Raw genomic sequence first — 22,982 nt, forward strand, 5'->3', positions numbered from 1 at the left:
GGGTCAGGGCTCTGGTATGCTAAGAGCAGTTGCTTCATTGGAGTTTCTGGGCCCCTCTGCTTCACTGGGGAAACAGACAGGGGGAGTGCTGTCATAAAAGCAGTGGTAAAAATGCAGCGTAATTCATGTGATGGTAGACTGCCCAAGGGAATGAGAGCCTTCATCTAAAGGTACAGGGAAGGGCCTTATCAATGGAAAACAGTGTGTTGAACTTTTGTATCACTGTCTTTTCATCACTTTCCTGAGCCCTCAAAGGATTCAAAGGGTTTGCAAAATGTCTTTTTGACATTTCACTAAGCTGGTAAAAGAATTTTCTTCTGTTAGAGGCAGATATACCACCAGGCTATGCATTCTAAAGTATTTGATATAGCTAGTATTTTTATGGATGGCAAGTCTAGACTGTGGTTCTCCTGTTGTCTTGCTAATTTGAGGACCCCAAAGCACTGTGCTTCTTTGTGTTTTACATTGTTTTATGAGCCTAATGTCTCACAGGTCTAAACTTCAAGATGTATGAAATTGAAAGAATTGTTAGTTTTCTTTCAAAACACATTTTATTAGCATTTGTGTTCTTTAAGTAAGAGCAGAGTGGTGTCATGACTTGATTCTTTGCCAAATCATTTCTATGGCGTCCCAGTTTGGACCAAAAGAAACCTACTGTATGAAGAGCTTAAGGGCAGTCATGCACTATGTCAGACAAATTTTGTCTGTATACTGTATTTGTTTCTGCCAGTGTTAGATATGCATATCTAGGGCAGAGAATGGGAGAAGCTGGACTGATGCTTCCTCACTATGCTCTCCTGTGACTTGAAGGTCACAGTCAGGGACTGCCCACAGTACAGGTGAGGACTTGGTATTTAGTAGCTGATGGAGAGACTTGCAGCACTGGCAGGGAATGGTGGCAGGCAGTTCCACTGGATGAGTACACACTGTAGGGAATACATTCCTTTTCTGGGTTTTAACCTCTTGCTGCTAAATTCACTTGATTTCTGCCAATACAAGAAGAAGTAGTAAAAGGCAACAGTCAATCTCTGTTTGCCATCTCCGTATAGCTTTTGATTTTATAGACCTGCCACTTGATTTAGGTTACATCTTTTCCAGACAGGAAAAATGCTACTTTCATCTTGTAATGAAGCTGTTCTTTGTTGTGTTCATCCTTTTGCACTTCTCACTTGTTCCTTCTAATCCTTCTATATCCTTTTTGAAATGACAAGACTGAATGTTCACGCAGCACTCAAGATGAGAAAGTAGATACTATGTAATGGAATAGTGATGCTTTGGTTTCTGTTTTCTACATAGTAGTCTGTAATAAATTTACTTTTCTTTCACTGCTCCTGATAGTTTTACAGAATTTCATAGTACAGCTCCCAATATCCAGAGTTCAGGTCTGTCCTCCTGTCTATTTAAAAAAAAAAAATTGACCAAAAAAACCAGCTAAAAAACCATCAACCAAGCAACCCCTGGGATTTTTTTCATAATGTATTCACTTAATTTTTAATTGTGGTAATTTCATCTGCTACTTTATCATCAAATTGTTACAGATGCTTTTACAGTTCTTAATTTCATATAGTCATCCCTGTAGACCAAAGCTATATAGATGCAACCTGAGATCTCAAACAAAATTCATTCTTGGCATTTGATGTGCACCCATGCAAGAGGCAGAGGGCTGTACACCCTTCTAGCCTTGTAAAAGTGGGAGCCCACAGACTCCTATGTTGCTTTGCCATCCAGACCTGTGTGACTTCAGTGTAAAGGGGTGCAGGGAGATAGCAATTTGTCTGCTGCCAGTAAGAAGAAATAAACTGTATTTAGAAAAGGGATGTCATGGTGTTTTTCCTTAAGAAGGGTGGGGGGAGAGTCAGGGGTCAAATTACAGCAATGAAATACTAAAGGAAGTGTAGTCTTAACAATGCAGGCTTTTAATGAGGTTTTTGCATAGTCATAGCTAATGTGCTTTAACCCCAGCTGTCATCCAAGCCCCAGGAACAGCCACTCACTCATTCCCCACATCCCTGATGGGATGGAGGAGAGAATGGGAAGAATAAAAATGAAAAATGAGTTGAATTAAAGAAAAACTGCACAAACAAATAAAACAAAACAAGTTCATTCAACATTCATTCACCATTTCCCATGGGCAGGCAGATGTTCAGCCAGTCCCAGGAAAGCAAGGGTCCATCACATGCAATGATGGCTAGGGAAGACAAAACCCATCACTCAAAACATCCCCTCCTTCTTTTTTCTTGGCGCATCTTTATATGCTGAGCTCTATATGATTCCATATGGTATGGAGTATCTTTTGAGTCAGTTGAGGTTAGCTGTCCCTGCTGTGTCCCCTCCTAGCCCCTTGTGTACTCTCACCCTCCTCTCTGGTGGGGTGGGGTGAAGAGCAGAAAAGATCTCAGCACTGATCAGCAGTTGCAAAAACATCCCTGAATTATCAATGCTGTTTCCAGCACAAATCCAAAACATGGCTTCTACTGGTTGCAGTGAAGGAAATTATCTCAGTTCAAACCACCACAAAGGCTTGTGATTAAAGTTCTCCTTTTCAATAAATTCTTTGGTTTTCACTGAAAGCATGTGAGAAAAATTTTGTGTAATTTTTAAAATCCTTTTTAAAAATGTCTTTGAAGTCTCCTTATTTTACTCCCTTCATTTTCTGTGTGAAGAGTGTCTACAGTTCTGGTTTTAACTGGTAAACCATTCCCACTGGTAAGCATTTCAGGAGTACTTTGAGTTGAAATATGTCAGTGGTGGTTAAAAAAAAAAAATTAAAAATGAAACCCCTCCATATTTTACTATGAGGAAACTCAAAGCTGTTCTTGATTCTGCCCTACCAGTCATGGAAATATGCAGTCTTTGTAATAAAATCTGTAATTTGAATAGGGCAAAAGAGAATTTCTAAGATTGGCATTCAAAAACTGTAATGTATACACATTAAAAAATGTATAAAGGTTTTCTCTATAATCAAACATTAAGTTAGCAAAGGCAGTTTAAGTGTCAGAATTTCTAACTTAAGCTTTGAATACCTAGTAAATTATCATGGCGGCTTATTGGTACTTTGTTAACCTTGCCTACAGTTTAATTTTACCAAAAGGGAGGTTTATTTTTGGTTTGCTGAAAGTAAACCATTTGTCTTTGTGATGAATGTGCAATATGCCATTAGAACCTGTGTAAAATCCTGGCACTCCTAATGATGGACTCAGAATGTCAGTGTGTGCTACATGGGAGAAGCATGAGAAATATTAGGCATGGGGTTCACACAGTAGAGATTGATACCCTACTTCCCAAGATGTTCCTGGTTTCCAATCATTTGTTGTCCTGGTTTGCAGAGGATCCAGAGAGTATCTCCTAATGTCATTAGATGTGCCTACCTTCTTTTCCAGTAGCTCAGCAGAGGACTCTGTTTTGGTTACTCATTTTAATGTTTCAGGTTATGAATGGTAACATAATAAAGGACTGGAATAATGCTGCTATAATTGACCCCATTCCCTTATCTCACTGAAATGCATAGGGCATTCATTTTCTTGCATACATCATAAGGTAACTAAATTATTATCTTTAAAATGGAGTTAAAATTTCAGCTTTCAACATCTGTCCTCAGGTTAATTTTGTGACTTCTTTTTCTTTTTTTTTTCTTTTCCAGATATAGAACGTGGTCTCTCAAACTGGATTAAAAAAACCTGTTGATATTTTTATTTATACTTTTTTATTTTTGTATTTGACTCAAAGTGCCATGAAAAAATTTGCATATTGCAAGGTGGTCCTTGCCACCTCATTGGTTTGGGTCCTTCTGGATATGTTTCTATTGCTGTACTTCAGTGAATGCAATAAATGTGATGAGAAAAAAGAACGAGGCCTGCCAGCTGGAGATGGTAAGTTTTCTGCATGATTATTCTTTAAATTATGCTCCTTTAAAATTGCAGACTTTTTAAAGATTTGGGATTTTTTTTTTCCTCAACAATACTGCATTGTGTCAGCATTTAGGTATCACAGAATGTTCCATGTTTTTTTGAATGACTAAGGAATAACCATATTGCCTGAGATGAGTGTTGCAGACTTAAAACACTTATGGTGTAGAATTTTAAGCACTAATGTATATGAAATAACCCTAAAATCTATGCAACAAGAAGTGCAGAAATGTAAGCCATGCTAATGCAGTCTAAAGTGTATTTTAAATTCCCATGAGTGAGGAAGCAAAAGCACTATTAACTTCATTAGACCTGCTAGTAAAACAAACCAAACCAATAACCAGGCTCACTTGGCTGCCTGCCTCTGCAAAAAAAGACTTCAACCAACCAAATTGAAAAACACCCCCTGCCCCACAACCTACCTAACTCAAAACTTGGTCAAGGACTATAGCAATAAAGCACAGTAAATATTGTAATGAAAAGGTTTATGATAATAGAATGAACTTAAATGTAAAAGTGACAAATATGAGTGAATATGTACATAACTTTTAAGTGAGAGCTGCATTATTCAATACCAAAGGTTTTTAGATAAGCTTTCAGTTTTGTTATTGCCAATTAGATGAGCTGGGTGTGGGGTTGTTTTGTTTTGTTGTTTTTTTGACAGCACTACTGTTGATGTTGCCAACTTTATTTTTAGGAAGCCAGCATAGTTGATCACATGGGAGAAAGGATTGGTGCAGGGAGATTTCTCATCCCTGCAGTGTCTCAGCATATGCATTTAGAACTGCAGGCAGCTGCCGCCTCCAGTTTGTTTGTGAAACATCTAATGTTGTAGTTTGGTGTCTCTCCCACTGAAAAGGCTGTGTCTGTGTTTCACTGCTGATATTAGAAAACTATTCAGTACTGCTAATTGTTCAGTCCAATCAGTTAATTGCACTCAAGGTTATTGCCTTCCATCACAAAAAAACTTTTTCACCTGTTGACAATCTGGTATGAACCTTGATCTTCTTGGGAAGTTTTCAGAAGTATTTTAAGAATAATGTTGGTCTGTTACAGAGTAACACTGGGGAGATATATAGGAATTGTCAGATTTGGTTTACTTGTTTTCTTTCTCTGTGATGAAAACAAGCCAATAAATCTCCACAGAGAGCACTGTATAGAATGTAAAATTTCTGTGCTCAGCACCTCTGGACTGCTCTTTTCATGACTGCATATGAACATTTTAAAGGGGTTCTAATCCACTGGAATTTTGCAGAACTTAAATTTTCCATTGCTTGCATTGCAATTTTTGTGTTTCTTTTTCAGTAAGTGGAAAGGAAAGTGGCAAGAAAATTAATTAGGCTCATGTAGAAAGTATGTCTTGCACAGAAACTGAGTCTTTTTTGCCTTTTTTTCTTTTTTTTTTTTTCCTTTCAGAAGTTTGGAAATTCTTATATGGTAAGAAAATTACTGATTTGTTATTGTGTAGGAATAGATCCACTTTTTGGCTTCCCATAAAGCAGATAACTTATGCCAGCAAAGAGCAGGTGAAGTCAATATCTATCAAGTTAGAGTGATGTATTGATAATGTTGAAATTTCAGATGACTTTACACATGAAGTCATTGGGGAAACCTTCAGGTGAAGGAAAGTCTTCAGTTTTGACAGATCTGTATTATGTCTTCCCTATGCAACACTAATTTTATGTAGCTGAGTACAATCTTCATTCTGACCTTTACCCAAACCTGTGTGTGTTAAAATTCTTGATCTATTTTTAATAGCTTATAGTTGGCAGGAAAACAAACTAATGAAAAACCACCCAAACAAAACCTTGTATATAGGTTTGTACATTTTTTTGGTTTGTTTTTTTTGGGGGGGGTTTTGTTTGTTTGTTTGTTTTTTGGTTTTTTTTAATAGCTGATTTGTAGTAAGGTACACGCAGGAATAGGTCTGCTAGAAACCTTGGTTGACCCCGTGACATTTCTTTTTAACCAAGTTGCGTGCCTGATCATAGATATTTTTACTTGTTCCAGTAGTTTACTGACTTGGAATGTGTAGTGGATTTACTCCCGCTCAGAGTGCCTGGAGTCTTCTCAGATAACATTGAGGCTATTTTGTCTGTGAAGCTTTTATCAAAATCTGCTTTTTCACTTCAATTTTTCCTCTGTTTTTAATTTCCATAATTGAATTAGTTTTCTTGATTCAGCATAAATTATACTGGTGTTCTGAATTTAATAACCTCTTGTCCATGTCACTCTGGTATATAGCTTCTCTTTGCAATTCATGGAGGAATTCCATGGTATTTAATGAACTTGCTCAACACAGGAGTCAGTTTTTCTGAAGAGTTTATTTTTGGTTGTACTTGTCTAGTTGGAAAAATCAGTCTTTAGCTATTCAGCAGGAGCAAAGGATTTTGAGGACAACTTTGGACAGTTTGGGCTTTCATGAAGTTAGAAAGATGTTTTCCATAGGTCTTTAATGCAGAAAACAGGAGGATTTTCTTTTTGTAGAATTAGGCAATAGCCACAGCCAAAATTGCTTTTGGGGAAAATCTTTCTCCTTGGTATTGATGGCATAAGATACCACCATCTTAAATCAGGAATTCCAGGTTATGTGTCAAATATTGGATTTTAGTTATACTGCTATGATATTTTTTAAATTGCTCAACATAAGGAACACTAAAGGAATGTGCATCTGTGGGAAACTCAGTGTGCGTGGTTATGGGGAACTGTAAGATGAGTGAGATAAAAGCCTTGGTGTCTGCCATGACAGAGATTGAGGGCTGGGAGTTGAAATGACACGAGTGTGGAGTTGAGGGGACAAAAGGTGCGGTAGAAAAGGGGCAGGCCACTAGCCAGGTAGGAAGACAGTAGAGATGAAGATGCCTTTGGAAAAGGGGACCTGGCATGGGGTCTGATGAGTACAAGACTGAGTAATTAAGATTATACCAGAGGGAGGGATAGTTGGAATCTAGTGACTGTGGTTGTGTGGGGTGATTTGGCTGTGGACTTAAGCTTTTGCCCACCCCCTCCACCATGGCAGAAGATGTCTGCAATATCTTCATGAGGTAACCTGGGGAACTGGGATCAGAACACCTAACAGTGTTGTTTCCAGCAAAAATCCATGAGCTGTGAGGGAGTCTGTGCTTGTGCTGACTGATATTGCTGCTCTTTTTTGTCACTGCTGTGACCACCCCAGAGGGCTTGGGGGAAAACCAGGGGAAGCTCTCTCCCAGTGCTCAGCTCTGAGGTTGCCTCAGGTACTCTGACATGGATAGTGCACACCTGTTATCCAAAATGTCACACGTGTTCTTCCTATTGACACATCTTCTGGGTGGTGGTTCCCCTTTTGTAATTCCCAAAGGTTACTCAGTAAAATTCACAGAGTAATTAATTGCTGTCTATGGGAGGCTGCTGCTGTAAGTTTAAATGTTGCTATGGTTTGGAAAGAAAATCACTTAGCCTTAGTAAGCATCATCCATGTCATCCATGTTATGAAGGATTTTTTCCCAAATCTTAAATTCATAGGATTGTTACTCAAGCATTATTGTTTTCATATGGGGGTAGCATTACAATTTAGATTTCACAGACTGCAATAGACCTTAAAAAATGCAAACAAGTTTCAGACTTACAGAGAAGGTTCAAGCTGTTCTTTAACAGTATAAGGGACCATTCTTGTAAACAAAATATGCCTAGGTAGTAATGTGGTTTTACTAATAAAGTAATAAAGATTTTTTTTATTTTTTTTTATGTAGCTCTGTCTTATTTCTGTAAGAACCCTGTATGTCATCTCTGAGGTCTTGACTTAAATGAAGATTAAATGAGTCATTCTTTACTCCCAGTTACAGGCTTCTTAAAGGTCTGATTGAAAAAAAAACTTCCAGCTTTGGCACTTGAAGTGGTTTCTAAATAAACTTTCAGATTCATCCTCTTTCCCTTTCCTTTTTCTACCTTGAGGTGCATTCCCCTTGCATAATGATTAGAAGCCCTGGGCACTGGGGAATCTTTCAGAATTAGGACTGGTGATTTGCAAGAGTCATGTAATCTCAGCTCCTTGCTATTTGCACTCTTTTCCTGGAGCAATGACAAAGTTAAACTAGGATCAGCCATTTTTGTCAGTTGCCAATCAAGACCTTGCATTCTGAATTTTGAGCTTTGCTAAAGATGGAATCTCTAAATTGTGTCTTGGTTCTGGATAAACTCATCTCCATGAAAAGAATCCTAAGAAGAAAAGTGAGCACTTTCAAAATTTAATTATTGAAAATGTGAACCATTTATCATAAATCAGTCTTGTTCTATTAAGGTTGAGGTGTGTGTAAGAGGCAGAACTGCTCTGAACTTTTACCTGTCCAAAGAGCTTTCAAGTAATTATGGTGATGCCTCCAAAGGTGGCCGAACTTTGCATTGGTCAGTTTACATGGGTTCTAAAGACATCTCACCAGAAGATTCCACGCCTTTTTCCTGCCTTGAGATGATCTTAGATTTTGAAGTATCTGGTTTTCGTCAGGCATATTGCCTGGTAGAAAGAAATTTGTAATCCACAGACATAAAGAGTTTCTGATTTTTTAATGAAGGTCTGGAAGAGATCAAGCCTTCTTTGAAACTAATTGTTTACCGATACAAATAAGAAATATCTGGAAATACATTACTAGATTTCTTATTTAATCAGGTGATGATTCGGTCATTCATTTAGTTCTGAAACTAAATAACTAGCTATAAATTAAATTTTTGTTTGTTAGAAGACTGCCATCACTACATATAGTCCTTGAATGGAATTTTTTTTTAGCATTTAATTGACAAAAGAGAGCCGTGGTTTGAATTTTCAACAATGCATTTATTAGTCATTTTGGGAGAACGTTGTTGGTTTGTGTTTATGTGAAAACTACGTGCTTCTGTAGGAAAACAGATAACCACTAAAAAAGCCAAAAAAAAAACCCAAGAGAAGATGGTTCTCAGAAACTTTAGAGAAGATGGTCAACTTTTCTTGGAAAGTCATTGCCTTGCCTGCACCCCAGCTTGACTGCATTTAGTGAGTTGCACAGAATACCTGGATCTAATTAGTTGTTGCTGGACTTTTGTGCAAGAATGGGGTACTGAGGTAAAATGTGCAATCAAGCAGTATGTATTTATTAATGAAATTTTAAAAATCAACCGATGAATTTGTGGAATTTGTACACCAGTATCCAAGTCACTGATGTGCTAAACTCTGATCTTAACAGATCTGCAAATGTGAGATGTGAGCTTTTGGCTGATTTAACTATTCAGTTTAACTGGTTTAGTGAAAGTTAAGAACTGGAAGTGTAAATGAAACAGGATTTTTTTTTTCCTTCTAAATAGGTGATTGGGTAGGATAAGACATTCACTCTTCAGAACTCTGAAAAACATGCTGCATACAACTATATTCTGATAGGGTTTTAAAAATTGTTTTAGGTATGTGGAACACCCATTGTTTAGTCATTTTCTGTCTAAGTGAACCTGTGTACTCATTGCTATACACTTAAGAAAAATTGTTGTGCTAGCCCACGTAATAATACCAAGCTGAATGTATAAAATTAAGCCCAAATAATTACTTTATTGTATACCATAATTCTAAGTTAATTACCTCCCAGAAGGCACAAATTCTAGTTGAAAAGGTTATGCAGTTGCAAGTCAGCAAGTTTGGATGCAGGTTCCAACCATACCTTCTGAAGAGGCAAAGCAAGATGCTCGCTCAGCTTAGCCCATGGCTGAAACGAGCACCTCGACCCATCTGTTCAGGGTTTGCTCAAACACACTTGCTCCATCGATTTTCAGTGGATGGGTGGCTGGCTGGCAGCTTCTAGGGTTTTATAGCTCAGCTGGCAGTCAAGAGCAGTTTGGTAAAGAGAAAGCACCCTTGTGATGGGTGGATATTCTCTGCTAAAAGCTCCTGTGTGAATGCAACTGATGCAATCGCTCAGGTACTTGAAAATGAAAGTTTCTCGACGAGCACGTTGTGCTTGTTACCAGTTAACACTAAATGCAGAACAGAAAAAAGCCTCACTTATTAGTAATATATCTTTAAGTCTTAAGGTTTCAGCAGGGATGGAAGGCTCAGGCCTTTTTTTAAAAAAAATTAAATTTTTTAAAATTAAAAAATTTTCTTTTTATTTTTTTAAGTGGATAATTTATTTTTACTCTCTGCCTAAGGTTTAATTTCACTGTGCTATCCTAGATGAAAATTAAAGATAATTTGAAGCTAGGCTTGTTTCTTGGGTATTTGGTGTCTTTATATTAAAATACTTTATGTTCCTCTGTTTACATCTTTAATTGCTATTTTTTAAAAAGTAAAACTTTTGCTGAATTTGTAAAGCAGTAATGTACCTCAAATTCAGTATTTGAGCATTTCTGTTCAGGAGAAAAGTGAATGATATTTGTAAAGAGAAGTGTAACTTCTTTCAAAAACTGTTCTGATTTTTTTTAAATATTTGGTTTAAAACCCTAAATAATTCCAGAGTCTGAATTCTTTTTCTCCCATTCTTCCTCTTCAGTTTGATTATATATTTGGTATTTAAGATTTCATTGGGTTTAAGAAGTGTAGTGTTACTGTCTTGTGTACTAATGTAACTTCAAAATGTAATTTTGAATTCAAGCTTGAAAATGTAATTTTGTTGCATAAAAATAACTTCAGCACAAATGAGAAATTGTTTCTAAACTGTTGCTGCCAATTTCATTATGTCAAAATCAATATGTGGAAATAAATGTAAAGCTACACTTTTACTTTAATCAAGCCTTCACTGTTCTATTAAACAACATTTATCACAGAATCACAGAGTAAGCTGAGTTGGAAGGGCCCTATCTGGATAATTGAGTCCATCTCCTGGCCCTGCATAGGACACCCCAAGAGTCACACCATGTGCTCAACAGTGTTGTCCAAAGTCTTCTTGCTTGAACTATGTCAGGCTGGTGCTGTGATCATTTCCCTGGGGAGCCTGTTCCAGTGCCCAAACACCCTCTGGATGAAGAACCTTTTTCTGATATCCAACCTAAACCTCCCCTGACACAGCTTCAGGCCATTCCCTCAGGTCCTGTCACTGTCACCAGAGGGAAGAGGCAATCAGGAAGTTGCAGACTGTGATGAGATCTCCCCTCATTTATGTCCCAGATTTTTCTTGCACATGTAGGCTTTCCTGGAAAAGGTGAATTTTCCTTTACAGGAACTTTATAAAGTCAATTATGATGAAGTAGTGGATAGAAATAAATCCTTATTAGTTCCTTACATGAATTGTGGTGTGTAAGAAAAGCACCTAACTCTTTCTGTTAAACTCCCAAATGTGAAGATTGGTTTTCACTTTCAAAACCTGGTGGGTTTAGGACTGTTCTAAATGTGAGCAATCCTACAGTGTAATTTAATGTATAAACAAACAAAAACAAGCTTAAAAGGAGTAAGTAACATTTTATTTTTTCTAAGTTCCAGAACCCATACAAAAACCACATGAAGGACCTGGAGAGATGGGGAAGCCTGTTGTCATTCCAAAAGAGGAGCAAGAGAAAATGAAAGAAATGTTTAAAATAAACCAATTTAATTTAATGGCAAGTGAAATGATTGCACTCAACAGATCTTTACCTGATGTCAGGTTAGAAGGGTAAGTACTTTATGTTGTATTAAAAATGTACTCTCTTTAAATGAAGAGTGTGCAAAGACTAATCCAAAACAACAGGTCTCTAAGGTATTTCTGTTCAAGCAAACATTTGGAGGATTTCCTGTATATAATATACTTATTTGTAAAATAAGATGGACCAACAGAAACCAGTTTTCTTCAGTGTAATTTAACTTTGAATCTGATTACAAGTATGATGCCTGTTCAGGGAATAGAAATTAATTTGGTTGAAAGAAAGTTAACTTAAGCGTTGGCATTTCAGGAAAAAAATCACTTGTTTGAAAAATTCATGTAATGCTTGCACTGAGGCAGACTAAAATTCTGCATTATATAAAATAAAAGAGATTGGGTGATGAGAGAAATACTTCAAAAATTTTCTTACCTAATGAAATGTGCAAAGCCTCATTTAGATTGCATTATAATGTTTTCTAATATCCATCTGGCTTGTTTTTGATCTTGCCTTTAGAATATTGATCTTTTCAGAGCTATTTGAGTCTTAAGTAATTAAAAAGAAAATTGTAGCCTTGATATAACAAAAAATAAGATTGCTTTACTCTCCTGGGACTACTCTGACATGATAGCTGATGACTTCCCCCACCCCAACCCTTCTTCTTTATGAAAGGGACATTCAGGTTGAATAAACCTCATGAAATAAAATCTTCCTAATTATCTACATTCTCTTGCAAGAATCATATGCTATGGAAACCCCATTTCTTTAAAAGCTCTGCTTTGCTGCTGTATACATAAGGCCTAGCTCCTGGATGAATTTGTTTTCATCTCCTACCTCAGAAGATAATATTAGCAGAGTGAGATGAAGCTCTTGCTGCTTTTCATTTTTAATGAGTGATAAAGAACTGGTTTTTAGGTGCCTTCATCTGTTGTGATGAAAGTGATTCTGTAAGTTCCTGGTAGTGCTGGTGTTCTTGATGCATTGCTGGTGTTCTTAATAATGGAGGCATATTTTTCAAAATATTATTTCACAAGATTGACATAATCTAGGCTTTTAATCGATTTTCAAATATAAAAACATACATTTGAGGATCTAAAAGGTTGACTTAATCGTAACCTTTGTGAGGTCTAGACTTTGAATTAGACAAAAATGGAAAAATAAATTGTTATAAACTATTAAAAAATTATTACCTAGTCATCACTCAAGTTTGCAGGCAATGGAAATTGCAATTTCAAAATCCAGTGTAGCTAAAGAGAAATTTTTGTCTTTCACATTTGCCTGTGCTCTGCAGTTATTGTGTTTTACAGTAAGACATGTGCTCTAACTTTTGCAATGTTGCATTTGCTTTTCTTTTCCATTTTTTTATGATACTATACTTGGTATAAAATTTTAGGGATAGTCTCACAATTGGATTTTTCTGTTCTTGTAAATTCCTGCCAAAATTTTAACATTTACGTGTGTATGTGCTTTTTATAGTTTTTGGAGAGGAAAATACTTTCCAAAAATCTCTTCAGTTTGTGCACTTTATAAGGGCATGCTAACTAAGAAGTCATGGAGTATGTTAATATTTCTCTGGCAAATTTGAAAACAATACTGTGTTTCCAATGCAAGGGTATCTTAATCTGTATGTGTGGATCAGTATTACTCTTCCAGAGCACTGTAACCATTTTCAGAATTGTGAAGACTATAAATATACTCTGGTGTTTTGTGTATGTCTGATGAGACTATTTATCTGATTAGTCAAAATACTCTAAAGTCAGAAACACTCCGTGCTGTGTTATTGGAATTACTTCTGTTATAATTTGTTCTATCTATGTCCCTGGTAATATAGAAATAGTTTGTGGAGAATGAGAATGGGTAATTTTTAATTCCTTACCATATTTATGTGCCTACAGCACAGCTGCCAGTAGCACTTTCAATCAAGGTTTTGAAAAAGCAGGATATGTTCAAAGGCACGCTTAGCTGTTCAACCATGTAATTATTTTCTTCGCAAGTTTTGTGGGTTGCTTCCTTTAATGTGGCGTGGCCAGAAGAAGTGATTATTTCAAGTCCTCTAATTCTCCAGCATGTCAGTTTTTCTGAAGTACAGATGCCTGCAGAGGTTTTGCCTAGTGGTTAATCATTGGAAAGCTGGTGGAATTAAGAGTGCCAGGACCACTTTGCCACATGTATTTAATGGGATGGCATGATGTGTCAGCTGGAGAGCAGTTTTTGAAGTAGACTGCTTTATCCTTCAATTAATTTCTAGTTCTGCCAAGTCCCTATCACCTGTGCAGACAAGTGTGTTGGTCCTGCAGTGCTCACAGGTTAATCTCTGCAGATGATCCACTCTGCACATCCTGTTTCTGTTTTGGCCAAGAAATTTTGCTCCCTTACTAGAAGAACAAAAATGTGAGTTTCTTTAATAACTTCTAGGCACTTTTCCAGCTAAGGGAACTCCTCAGTACAAGACATCTACAGAAGCTGGCATCTCTGTTCAGCCAAGTGTGTCCCAGTTGTATTTACAGGTTCATATCTATTTTTGTTATTTGGCACAAATTACTGATGCACACAGACACCTATAAAATCATGGCCATGTGCCTGATTGCTGGTTACTTTGTGTCTGTAACTGGGAGCATTGCTCTACTTCTCTTTATCCCAACTCAGTGGCATTTGCTCAACAGAAAAAACGAAACCAGAAGAAATTTTTTTAACCTGGATACTTCCCTGAATCTGGACTGGGACATGTTAGTGTAACAAACTAATGTAATGGACAAGGCTACAACCTCTGGAGGAAAACTGTTGCATGGGAAGAAGCAGCTGTGCATACCAGATTGGTTTTAAGCTGTTAATATAATTATTCTTGCAAGCATGTCTTATTCTAGCCTGTGAATCCATCATCAAAGTGGGAGTTGATTCACAGTTGCCTGGAAAATATGCAGCTGTGGGCTTGACATGACAGCAAAGAGTAGAAGATGGATGATCAGGAACACTAGAGTCTTGCCTTGATTTTGCTGAGGATGAGGGAGGCAATGAATAAAATAGGTGCCAGTGAGTAACGTGCGTGTTCAGCTGTGCCTGTGTGCCTTAGATTGGTGCTCAGGCTGAAAAGTGGAGGGGTTGAAAGCATGAAATTTGCACATGTTGTATGACTTGGTTTGGCTCTCTGTGCCATTGGAGGTGACTTCAGAAACTGCTTTGCAAAATAAAGAATGAGTATTGTGTTCTGAGGCTGAGCTTTCCAGCCTGAACTCATTAGTTAACAATTTGTGGAATATATAAAACTTTTAAGCAGATATTTGTTCCCTGTTGTGAGAATTTAAACCAAATTCTGAGATTTTTTTTTCGGTTGAAAAGAGCTGCTTAAAACACTTTTTTTTTTCAGGCACAAGCAATCAAGTCTTCAAACAATGAAGGCATGGCTGGGACAGAATGATTTTGTGTTCATGTAGGCTCCGGTGCCCACTGGAGCTTGTGATGCACTGCTAGTAGGGTGTCATATTTTGCAGGCTGATATTTCTTGGAAAGGTGATGAGCTTCCCCAAGCAGACCTGCAGCAAGCAGGAGTATCCACACTCCTTGCATGGTCCTCAGCAACCCTTTCTCCAAGGCTAACAGGCTCTATACCATTTGGCATGGAAGATCTTCCTTTTCTTTTTTTCTAGTTGATATAATTTTGCCAGAATTAAGGGTATCAGGCATCTTATTATACCTCAGTTAGTTCTGCATAGAGTGTGGGATCTTTTAACTATCATTTTCTCAAACTGTCTGTACTCAGGAAGGTAGGTGTGCTGGCATTTTGAGTGCTATAAATCATATTAAAGTCTAATCAGAGTTTTTAGCCAGATGATCCTACATATTTTGAATCAACTGTATATAAATCCATGCAAATTACAACTTCAGCCACTTCATGGAATAAAGAAAGGTGCATATCTCTGAGATCTTCATGTTTAACTGGAGCATTAATGTTGTCAGATTGTTATTATTGAAATGTTTTTTTCTGGATCAAACTACCCTGCTCAATTCCTGCTGCCCAGCTTTCTTCCACAATTGGGAGGAAGTAGACCAGGTTAAAAACCATTCTTCTAAGTTACATGTATGTTTTGGAGTTTATGGCAATTATGCTGGTCTTCTTTCTAAGTAAATCTAGTAAATAATAATTCTGACTGATTCTGTCTGATCTTTGGTTAGAAAGAACAGAATTTAAATTTAGGCACCATTAATTAGAAGATACAATATAATTTTTTTCAGTTACCACAATCTGGTTTTCATATCTGTGCTTTAAAAATGTAATGTTGATTTTAAGTATGACATATGCATGTGAGAATACACTGGAATTCGGATTTTTAGCTTCTCAATGCAAATTTATTTGCTTTATAGTTTAGTATACTGTAGTTGAATCAAAATATAACACATCCATAGAATTAACACAATCTCAATGTAAGGAAAATAGCTTGAGTAGAACTATTCGTAGTAAAACAAACAAAGACACATGCAAGAGTGTGCTCTGAACTCAAGTGTGATATTTCATGGGTTTTTAAAAAGACAGTACTCAAGGCAGTTGCTTCTATTTGAGGCTTGTGAAAGTGTGGTCTCTACTTAGTTATTTTAATTCAGGAGAATGGCTAAGTTTTATACTACATATAATTTGGTATAAATGTGGACTGCAGGTGAAAGAAGTTTTTTCATCACTTCTGTTGATAATAATCTGATGACTGTGTGGCCTGGATGTTCACTGGCTGGATGGACTCCAAAAGGTGGAAAAAAGTATGGTTTGTTGATTCAGCAAACTGAAGCAACGCGCACAGCAGCCATATGACTACCAGGTCTGGTGGAAAGAAGGGGTTAGGACAAAACTGTAATGGCAAAAAGTGGGTTTATTGCTTTTGGCAGCAGCTCACAGTTGCACTGAATTATGTGGAATGTGGGGAGAAAAGCTTTCTTGCAGAACCTGAGCATTAAAATCCCCATAAGGCCATGGGGATTTAATAGCTTCAAAAATTGTGATATATTTTATGAACTTTGGTTATTCATTTAGCTTAGGTCATAGTAATGTAAAGACAATTAAAAAAGAGCAAAGTTGTCAGCATAAGTGGTGGAAGACTCAGGAGCTTTTGACTCAATCTAGAAACCCAGGCTGTTAATTAACCTGGCATCTGTAAAGAAAATCTGCTGACCTCATCACCAGCAATGTAATTTTCAGCAATGTCATGGAAGTCTGAAAGCATGTGAGGTATTAAAGACTTTAGTGTTCTTTCAAGCAGGAATGTTTTTTCATCTGGCTTTTGTGGTGCCTAGAGCTTGTTACTGACCCCTTGTAGAATCAATGTTTGGAACTGTCCTTGCTCACATTGATTTAGTGAGTTAGCTGAAAGAAATTCTCTATAAACCTTTTCCCTAGAGAAAGCTTTAAGGGGGGGGGGGGGCGGAAATAACATTAAAAATCAGCTTACTTTGTGTAAATTGGGTTTTTTTTGGGTGGTGGGAGGAGGTTACACTATACACACACATGCAGAGAGATTATTTATATATACACACCCAGATGTATATGTGCTCAAGCACTTGGCAGTCTCATTCTTAGTTGCAATCTTCTTATTCATGCTCATCCATTTTGGATGAGCTGCCATATCCTGAAATTTATTCAGATTGTTAGGTCAGGTATGGAAAATAATTGGTCTAGAGATCTTAAAGTTCAGTTTCAGTCTCTGAGGACAGAATTGGTTTTACTTCTGTCAAGAGATGCTTTTCTGTGATCGCTTTCAGGATAAGGAAAACAGTTGCAGCTACTATTATTTTTGTGAAGTTCTTCTCGAATTCTGTAACCACAATGGTTTTAAGAACCATTTTGGATTTTGTTTTCAGGGTTTAAGAAGATTTCTACTTGACTCATGAGATAATGCGACCTTTTTATATCCAAATCTTTGAGGTCAGAAGAAAGGAAAATTTCATACTCTTGATGTCAGGTAAATTATGTAATACTATTGAAGGCAGGTATTAAGCAGGCTGCGTTAAATGTTTAAATAAGGATAAGGGATTTGCCTGCATTCAGGGCACCTGTTCAGAAGGATTAATTGAAGTTGTGATATGAATTAAAGAAAAGGAGGCCTCTTCCTAAAATAAGTTGTTCTGATTTGATTGGAAGAAACAGATTCAGGGGAGTGTGAAGTTTTGTTGCAACCTTATCTGCAGTGCTTTCTCTTTGTTGAGTTGCATGATAAAGCTGTGGTTGTATGCAAAGTCTGAGTAGTGAAATGTGGTTTGATGTGTTACAACAGCTAACGATCCCATATCTCTCAGAAGACTTGCTTTTAGTCCTTTTAGCCGTGTTGCTTCTATATGAAAATTAGTTCTTTATCCAGCTTGATTATCTGCAATTTATAAGCTTGAGATGTTCTTAACATTTATGTAAAAAACAGATTGTTTAGCACCCCCTCTTTAATGATATTATGAGGCTGCTGCTTATACTCGGTGATCTTTGCGCATCCCTTCCGACTCGGCATATTCTGTGATCCAGAAAAGACTGTCAGTGTTTACCAAAAAAACACCACGTGACTTGAGTCCTGGTGGTTCTTGATGTAGGGTTTTGACATTTTCTCTGACACCCTGCTCTAGGGCGTTCTCCCTCGATGGAAATGTAGGTCAGTCTCAGCAGCTTTGGGGTGACTCTCAAAGTCTTTTTTCAAAACTTGTTTTCACCTGTGATTTAAGTAGAGAGGTGGTTTTTTGTTGGGCATAGCTGTGCCTCAGCTCTGTTACATTAACTTTATTGCAGGCTATAAATTAAGGCATATGAACAGTAAGCAATGGAATACTGACATTTTATAGCACTGCAGTGATATTCATCAGATATCAGTAATTAAACCTGAAGTTTCATGAGAGGAGTTCAGATTTTCTGATTTTGTTTTCTATCGATCTGGTATTAACTTTTGTAACCTCAAAGGAAAATAAATGTGTGTTTCCAAGTCAAAGGTACTGATGCTTACTTTCCAGAGATTCTCAATATATTTAATACTGAAATGTGTGTTGTATGTACTGCATCAGTAATATTAAACAAATTTATTACAGAGGCTGTGCTGTGTACTGTTTCCTCAATACTTCAGCTCTAACCTGATTTCCAGCAAGACTTGGATTATTCCTATGTGTCATTGTCAAATTTAAGTCCTGAGATGAAGTTTATTTATAACTGCAGGTTTTATTTATAACTGTTGTTTGTAGTATGCAAGATAAGATTGTACTAAATTTGTAAGATGACTAAACGTGCTTCCCTTCCTGCCCCAATCTGTTGCTAGTTCAGCTTTCAGAAATGCATTGGCACTGTGTTATCGTGCTGCACGTATGAGTACCAATCTGAGCTCCACTGGGATTTCCCAACTGAGCTGCTCAGTGCACAGGAGACACTTTTACTTGTGTTCCATCTCTGCCCTTTATCAGAGTGCTCTGGGCTGTGTGCACTGGGCTAGAAAACAAGGATTGCATACATGTTTTACTGCTGTTAATGTTTTTGAGCCATTGTAAATTATTGCTCATGACTTGTTCTGTTGAAAGGCTGGTGGGATATGGGAATATAACTGGAAAAAAGTAGAGCAAATCATGGCTCAGGTAGTGTCTAACTGTTAATTTTCATGATTAGGTAACTATCAGTTACTTTTTTTGAACAATCCATATTAAAAAAAAAGTTCCAATGTGTATCTTGTTCTCTCATTTCTTCCCTGTGGAGAATAACATGCTGGTAGCATCAGAAGGGGTAGAAATCTGCACTGTAGTACTTTAGAAATTTAGCATTTATTTCTAATGCAGACTATAATTATGGCCTTGTCTTTCTAGAAAATGACCTAAAATGTATTTCATGCTTTGCCTCAGTGAATGAGATTTTCCTCATTGTGTCTCACTGCTTAAGCATTATGGTAGTATATAACTGATTTCCTAAAAGACCCCTTCCTTGCTTGTAGCTTTGTTTGGTGTGATTTTTTTAGCCTATGAAAATGTATTTAAGAGCTATCCAAACAGTAAATCCTTGTTTTTCACTTTCAGAAATGATTTAGAATGTCTTTGAGGGATGTGCAGAGAATCACTACTAACATTGTAAATATATGTCTTTCAAGATTTGCCAACATCACACATGTAGCACTCAATCTTGGGTTTCAGGAATAATTTCTAAATAAATTGATCCATGAATGCAATTTTATAATATTGATAAAATGCCAAGTGCTATTCTGTTATAAGATGGCTGCACAGTTGCAGGGTTGTTCTAATGTAATATTTAGAATGTTTGTCAAAGATCCAGCAGTAAACTGAGAGAGGCAGCATGAGGGCAGCACAGGTGATGTCCCGGGTTTCTCGAGTCCCTGCGTGCCTGGCTGTGGCTAGAGTGGGTAGCTTTTTTTATCTCCGAGTTGGACACTGAGGAGATCAGATAGGTATCAGAAGAATTTCACCTTTGATTAATTCAATTAAGGCATCTTGTAGGATCATCTGGTAGATTTCTTCTGCCCTTGCAATAGCAAAGTGCATTTGTTCCCTTATTTCCTCACTGGTGTGAGAGAAGAGAGGCTTCCAGTTCTGCCAGATGTGGAGAAGGATTGAGTGTGTGTGGTTATGCTATAGAAAGTGCAAAATGAAAACTTGTCTTCTTTGCCTGCAAGTTTGTGCTGAAGCAACAATTAAGCTCTGAGATTTAATGCCTTAATTTTATTTGGACATAGTTGCCTTACTTGTTGTCTCTTCTGGTTATTTTTGTAATGTCTCCTGTGGACTATTTGTACTTTGGGCTGAAAGAGAATGTAGGAAAGCAGTTTATTCAGAGGCTCTTCAGATGCATTTGAAGTAGAATCAGGTAGTTTTCAAGTGGTTATGCTTAATCCATTGAATACAATTCCCTCAGGTTTTTTTTTCTGAACCTCTCCCTGTGTGAAATATGAAGAACTTCTATGAAATATTCAACTTATACCTTCACAAAGAGTCACAATAATGAATAGCAAAACAAAACTCATAGTACCTTTTAGCCTTTCATTTAAAAGGCTTTTGTAATGGATTTAAAATTTTAAATTCTGGCTACAGGGTGTAAGGTATAACAACATCTATTTATTTTGCTGTCATTGTTCTTCTTTAGCATTGTTATAGATAAATGCTAGGATCTGTCCACCTTTCTTTGTTTTTTAGTTTAGTAAACTTGATTTTGAATTATAAAGTATTCTAACTTGTTACACTGCTCTGTGTTCTTGGGGAGATGTGAACTAACTGTGTAGTTGTAACAAGCTGGGCCAAACTATTCTCATAAAACCATGGAATGGTATGGTTTGGTTTGGAAGGAACCTTAAAGATCATCTAATCCCAACCCCACTGCTGTGGACAGGGACACTTTCTCCTAGACCAGGTTGCTGAAAGTCCCATCCAGCCTGGCTGTGAGCACTTCCAGGGTCATTCACAAGCTGGGCAACAGTGTCTCCTCACCCTCACAGTATTTATTCCAATTATCTAATCTAAACTGACCAAATTTCAGTTTAAAGCCATTCTCCCTTGTCATGTCATTTCGGACCCTTGTAAAAAGTCCCTCTGCAGTTCATTTATACCCCATTTAGGTCCTGGAAGGTGCTGAAAAGTCTTTCCAGAGCTTTCTCTTCTCCAGCTTTCTCAGCCTGTCTACATAGGAGAGGTGCCCTCTGATCATCTTTGTGGCTTTCCTCTGGACTTGCTCCAGCAAGTACATGTCCTTTTTATTTTGAAGGCCCTAGACCAGAATGCAGTACACAATATAATGAATATATGATGCAAGATTGCAAAAAGATGAAATTCTGTGAAGGGTAAGTGTGAGCATCTTACAAAGGTCAGAGAAGAGTCATGTCTTTATAGTCCTTTGTTTGTAAAACAGCTTAAAAAAGCATAGGTGCTAAACTTAATTATTTTTTCTCACATCTGATTTTAATGGGGCATTAAAAATCTTTCATAATTTTAATTCTATTTCCTATGTAATTTTCCACTTTATTTCTGTTGTGGTTTGACCCCAGCTGGCAACTAAGCCCCATGCAGCCACTTACTCACTGCCCACAGTGGGCTGGGGGAGAGAAGGGTAGAAGTGAAAAAACTTATGGGTTGAGATACTCAGTTTCATCAGGAAAGCAAAAGCCTCAGATGCAAGGAATTCATGCACCGCTGCCCATGGGCAGGCAGGTGTTCAGCCATCTCCAGGAAAGCAGGGCTCCATCACCTGCAACAGCAACTTGGGAAGACAAACACCATCACTGAATCAGACCATCACATCATATTTTAATAATCTGGCCTATTCTTTGTCTTTAGGTAATAGGACAGGAATCTCTGTTTCTATTTAAAATATATGACGTTTTTGGGGAGTTTCCACAATCTAAATAATATATGGAGTCACATTAGCTGAGAGTTTGCATAGTGAATGCTGTAGATTAAGGAAAGGATGATGCATTCCATGAGGAGCTGGCGTTCTCAGCTGCTGTTTGGAGTCTTCATTAAATTACTGGAGATGGTATGCCTTCCTAATGTTATGCACTCAATTTTAAAACTGTTTGAGGCACGATCCAACAAAAGGAACATAACGTATTAGTAGCTCATTAAAATTCAAATTGTCCTTAATTCATAGCCTGTGTGTCATACCCCTCATGGTTTTATTCTGCTTCTAATGTTGCATAATTTGGCTGAAGCTAATGCTTTATTTTAAATTCTATAGTACTCCTTTCTGGGGTAATTTGTTTTCAAATGAAAGACAAAAAGAATTCTTAATTTAAATGTTTGTTAATAGAATAAAACATGAGGTTTCCTCAGAAGGCTAATGTCTAATCATGGGCATCAAGCGTTCTATTTTATTTGTCTTATGTTCAGCAGCAATACATTCCTGAGGGGTGGAAGGAGGTAATGGTGTTTTCAAAATTAAAACCAGGAGGTTTTATTTGTATGCATTCATTGCAATTTGCACACATATAGCTAAAAGGTATATATAGAAGGGCAGGTAAAAGGAATATTAAAAACCAGGTCTCATATTTCCAACCTTTAATTTGTCTTGCCTGCATCAATGAATCTTTCCAGAATAATTCCATACTGAATATTCTATTAAGAATGGCATTCAAAAATACCAAGCCAGTTTTTTTATGAAACCACCTCTATGTTATGCCTGGCAGCCTTTTTTATATGTTGATAAACAAGTGTTGTGGGTAAAACCCAGCCAGCATAGGTGCCAGTGTAGGGTCACTCCTAAATTGTTACCCCAGGAAGGGCTGATCTCTGGGGGTGAGAATAGACATGGTTCATTATGGCAAGGTGGAGATTCACCTTCTGCAGGGCAGAGCAGGAGGAATGCCTTGCAGTGGGGAGTTCCTCCCCAGAAAATTCCTGTAAGCCTTCCTGTTAGCGCTAAAAAGTTCTCCCTCAATGACAGATCTCAAATGTTTTGATATAGTCATACTTCAGACAGTGTAATGCTGTATAAATATTGTAGTCCCTGATCACTTGGCTGATGTTTATACCGATTCATTGATTTGAGCTCAGTAAAATAAAATCTTCCGTAAAACCATGATAAAAGGCAAGGCTGAC

General features: G+C 37.3%; 1 protein-coding gene across 2 annotated transcripts in view; it reads left to right on the forward strand.

The window, feature by feature from the left end:
* GALNT1 (polypeptide N-acetylgalactosaminyltransferase 1) overlaps window positions 1-22,982 on the forward strand; it is an 86,309-nt gene that overhangs the window by 37,958 nt on the left and 25,369 nt on the right. For both annotated transcript variants that reach the window (XM_086896825.1, XM_023921800.2), the window contains 2 exons: window positions 3,641-3,869; window positions 11,311-11,485. In XM_086896825.1, coding sequence (XP_086752951.1) covers window positions 3,731-3,869; window positions 11,311-11,485 — 314 coding nt within the window. In that variant the 5' untranslated portion in view covers window positions 3,641-3,730. The remainder of the gene's footprint in view (window positions 1-3,640; window positions 3,870-11,310; window positions 11,486-22,982) is intronic.

The sequence above is a fragment of the Cyanistes caeruleus genome, chromosome 1 (genome assembly GCF_971803275.1).
Source record: "Cyanistes caeruleus chromosome 1, bCyaCae1.hap1.1, whole genome shotgun sequence".
NCBI lineage: Eukaryota > Metazoa > Chordata > Aves > Passeriformes > Paridae > Cyanistes > Cyanistes caeruleus.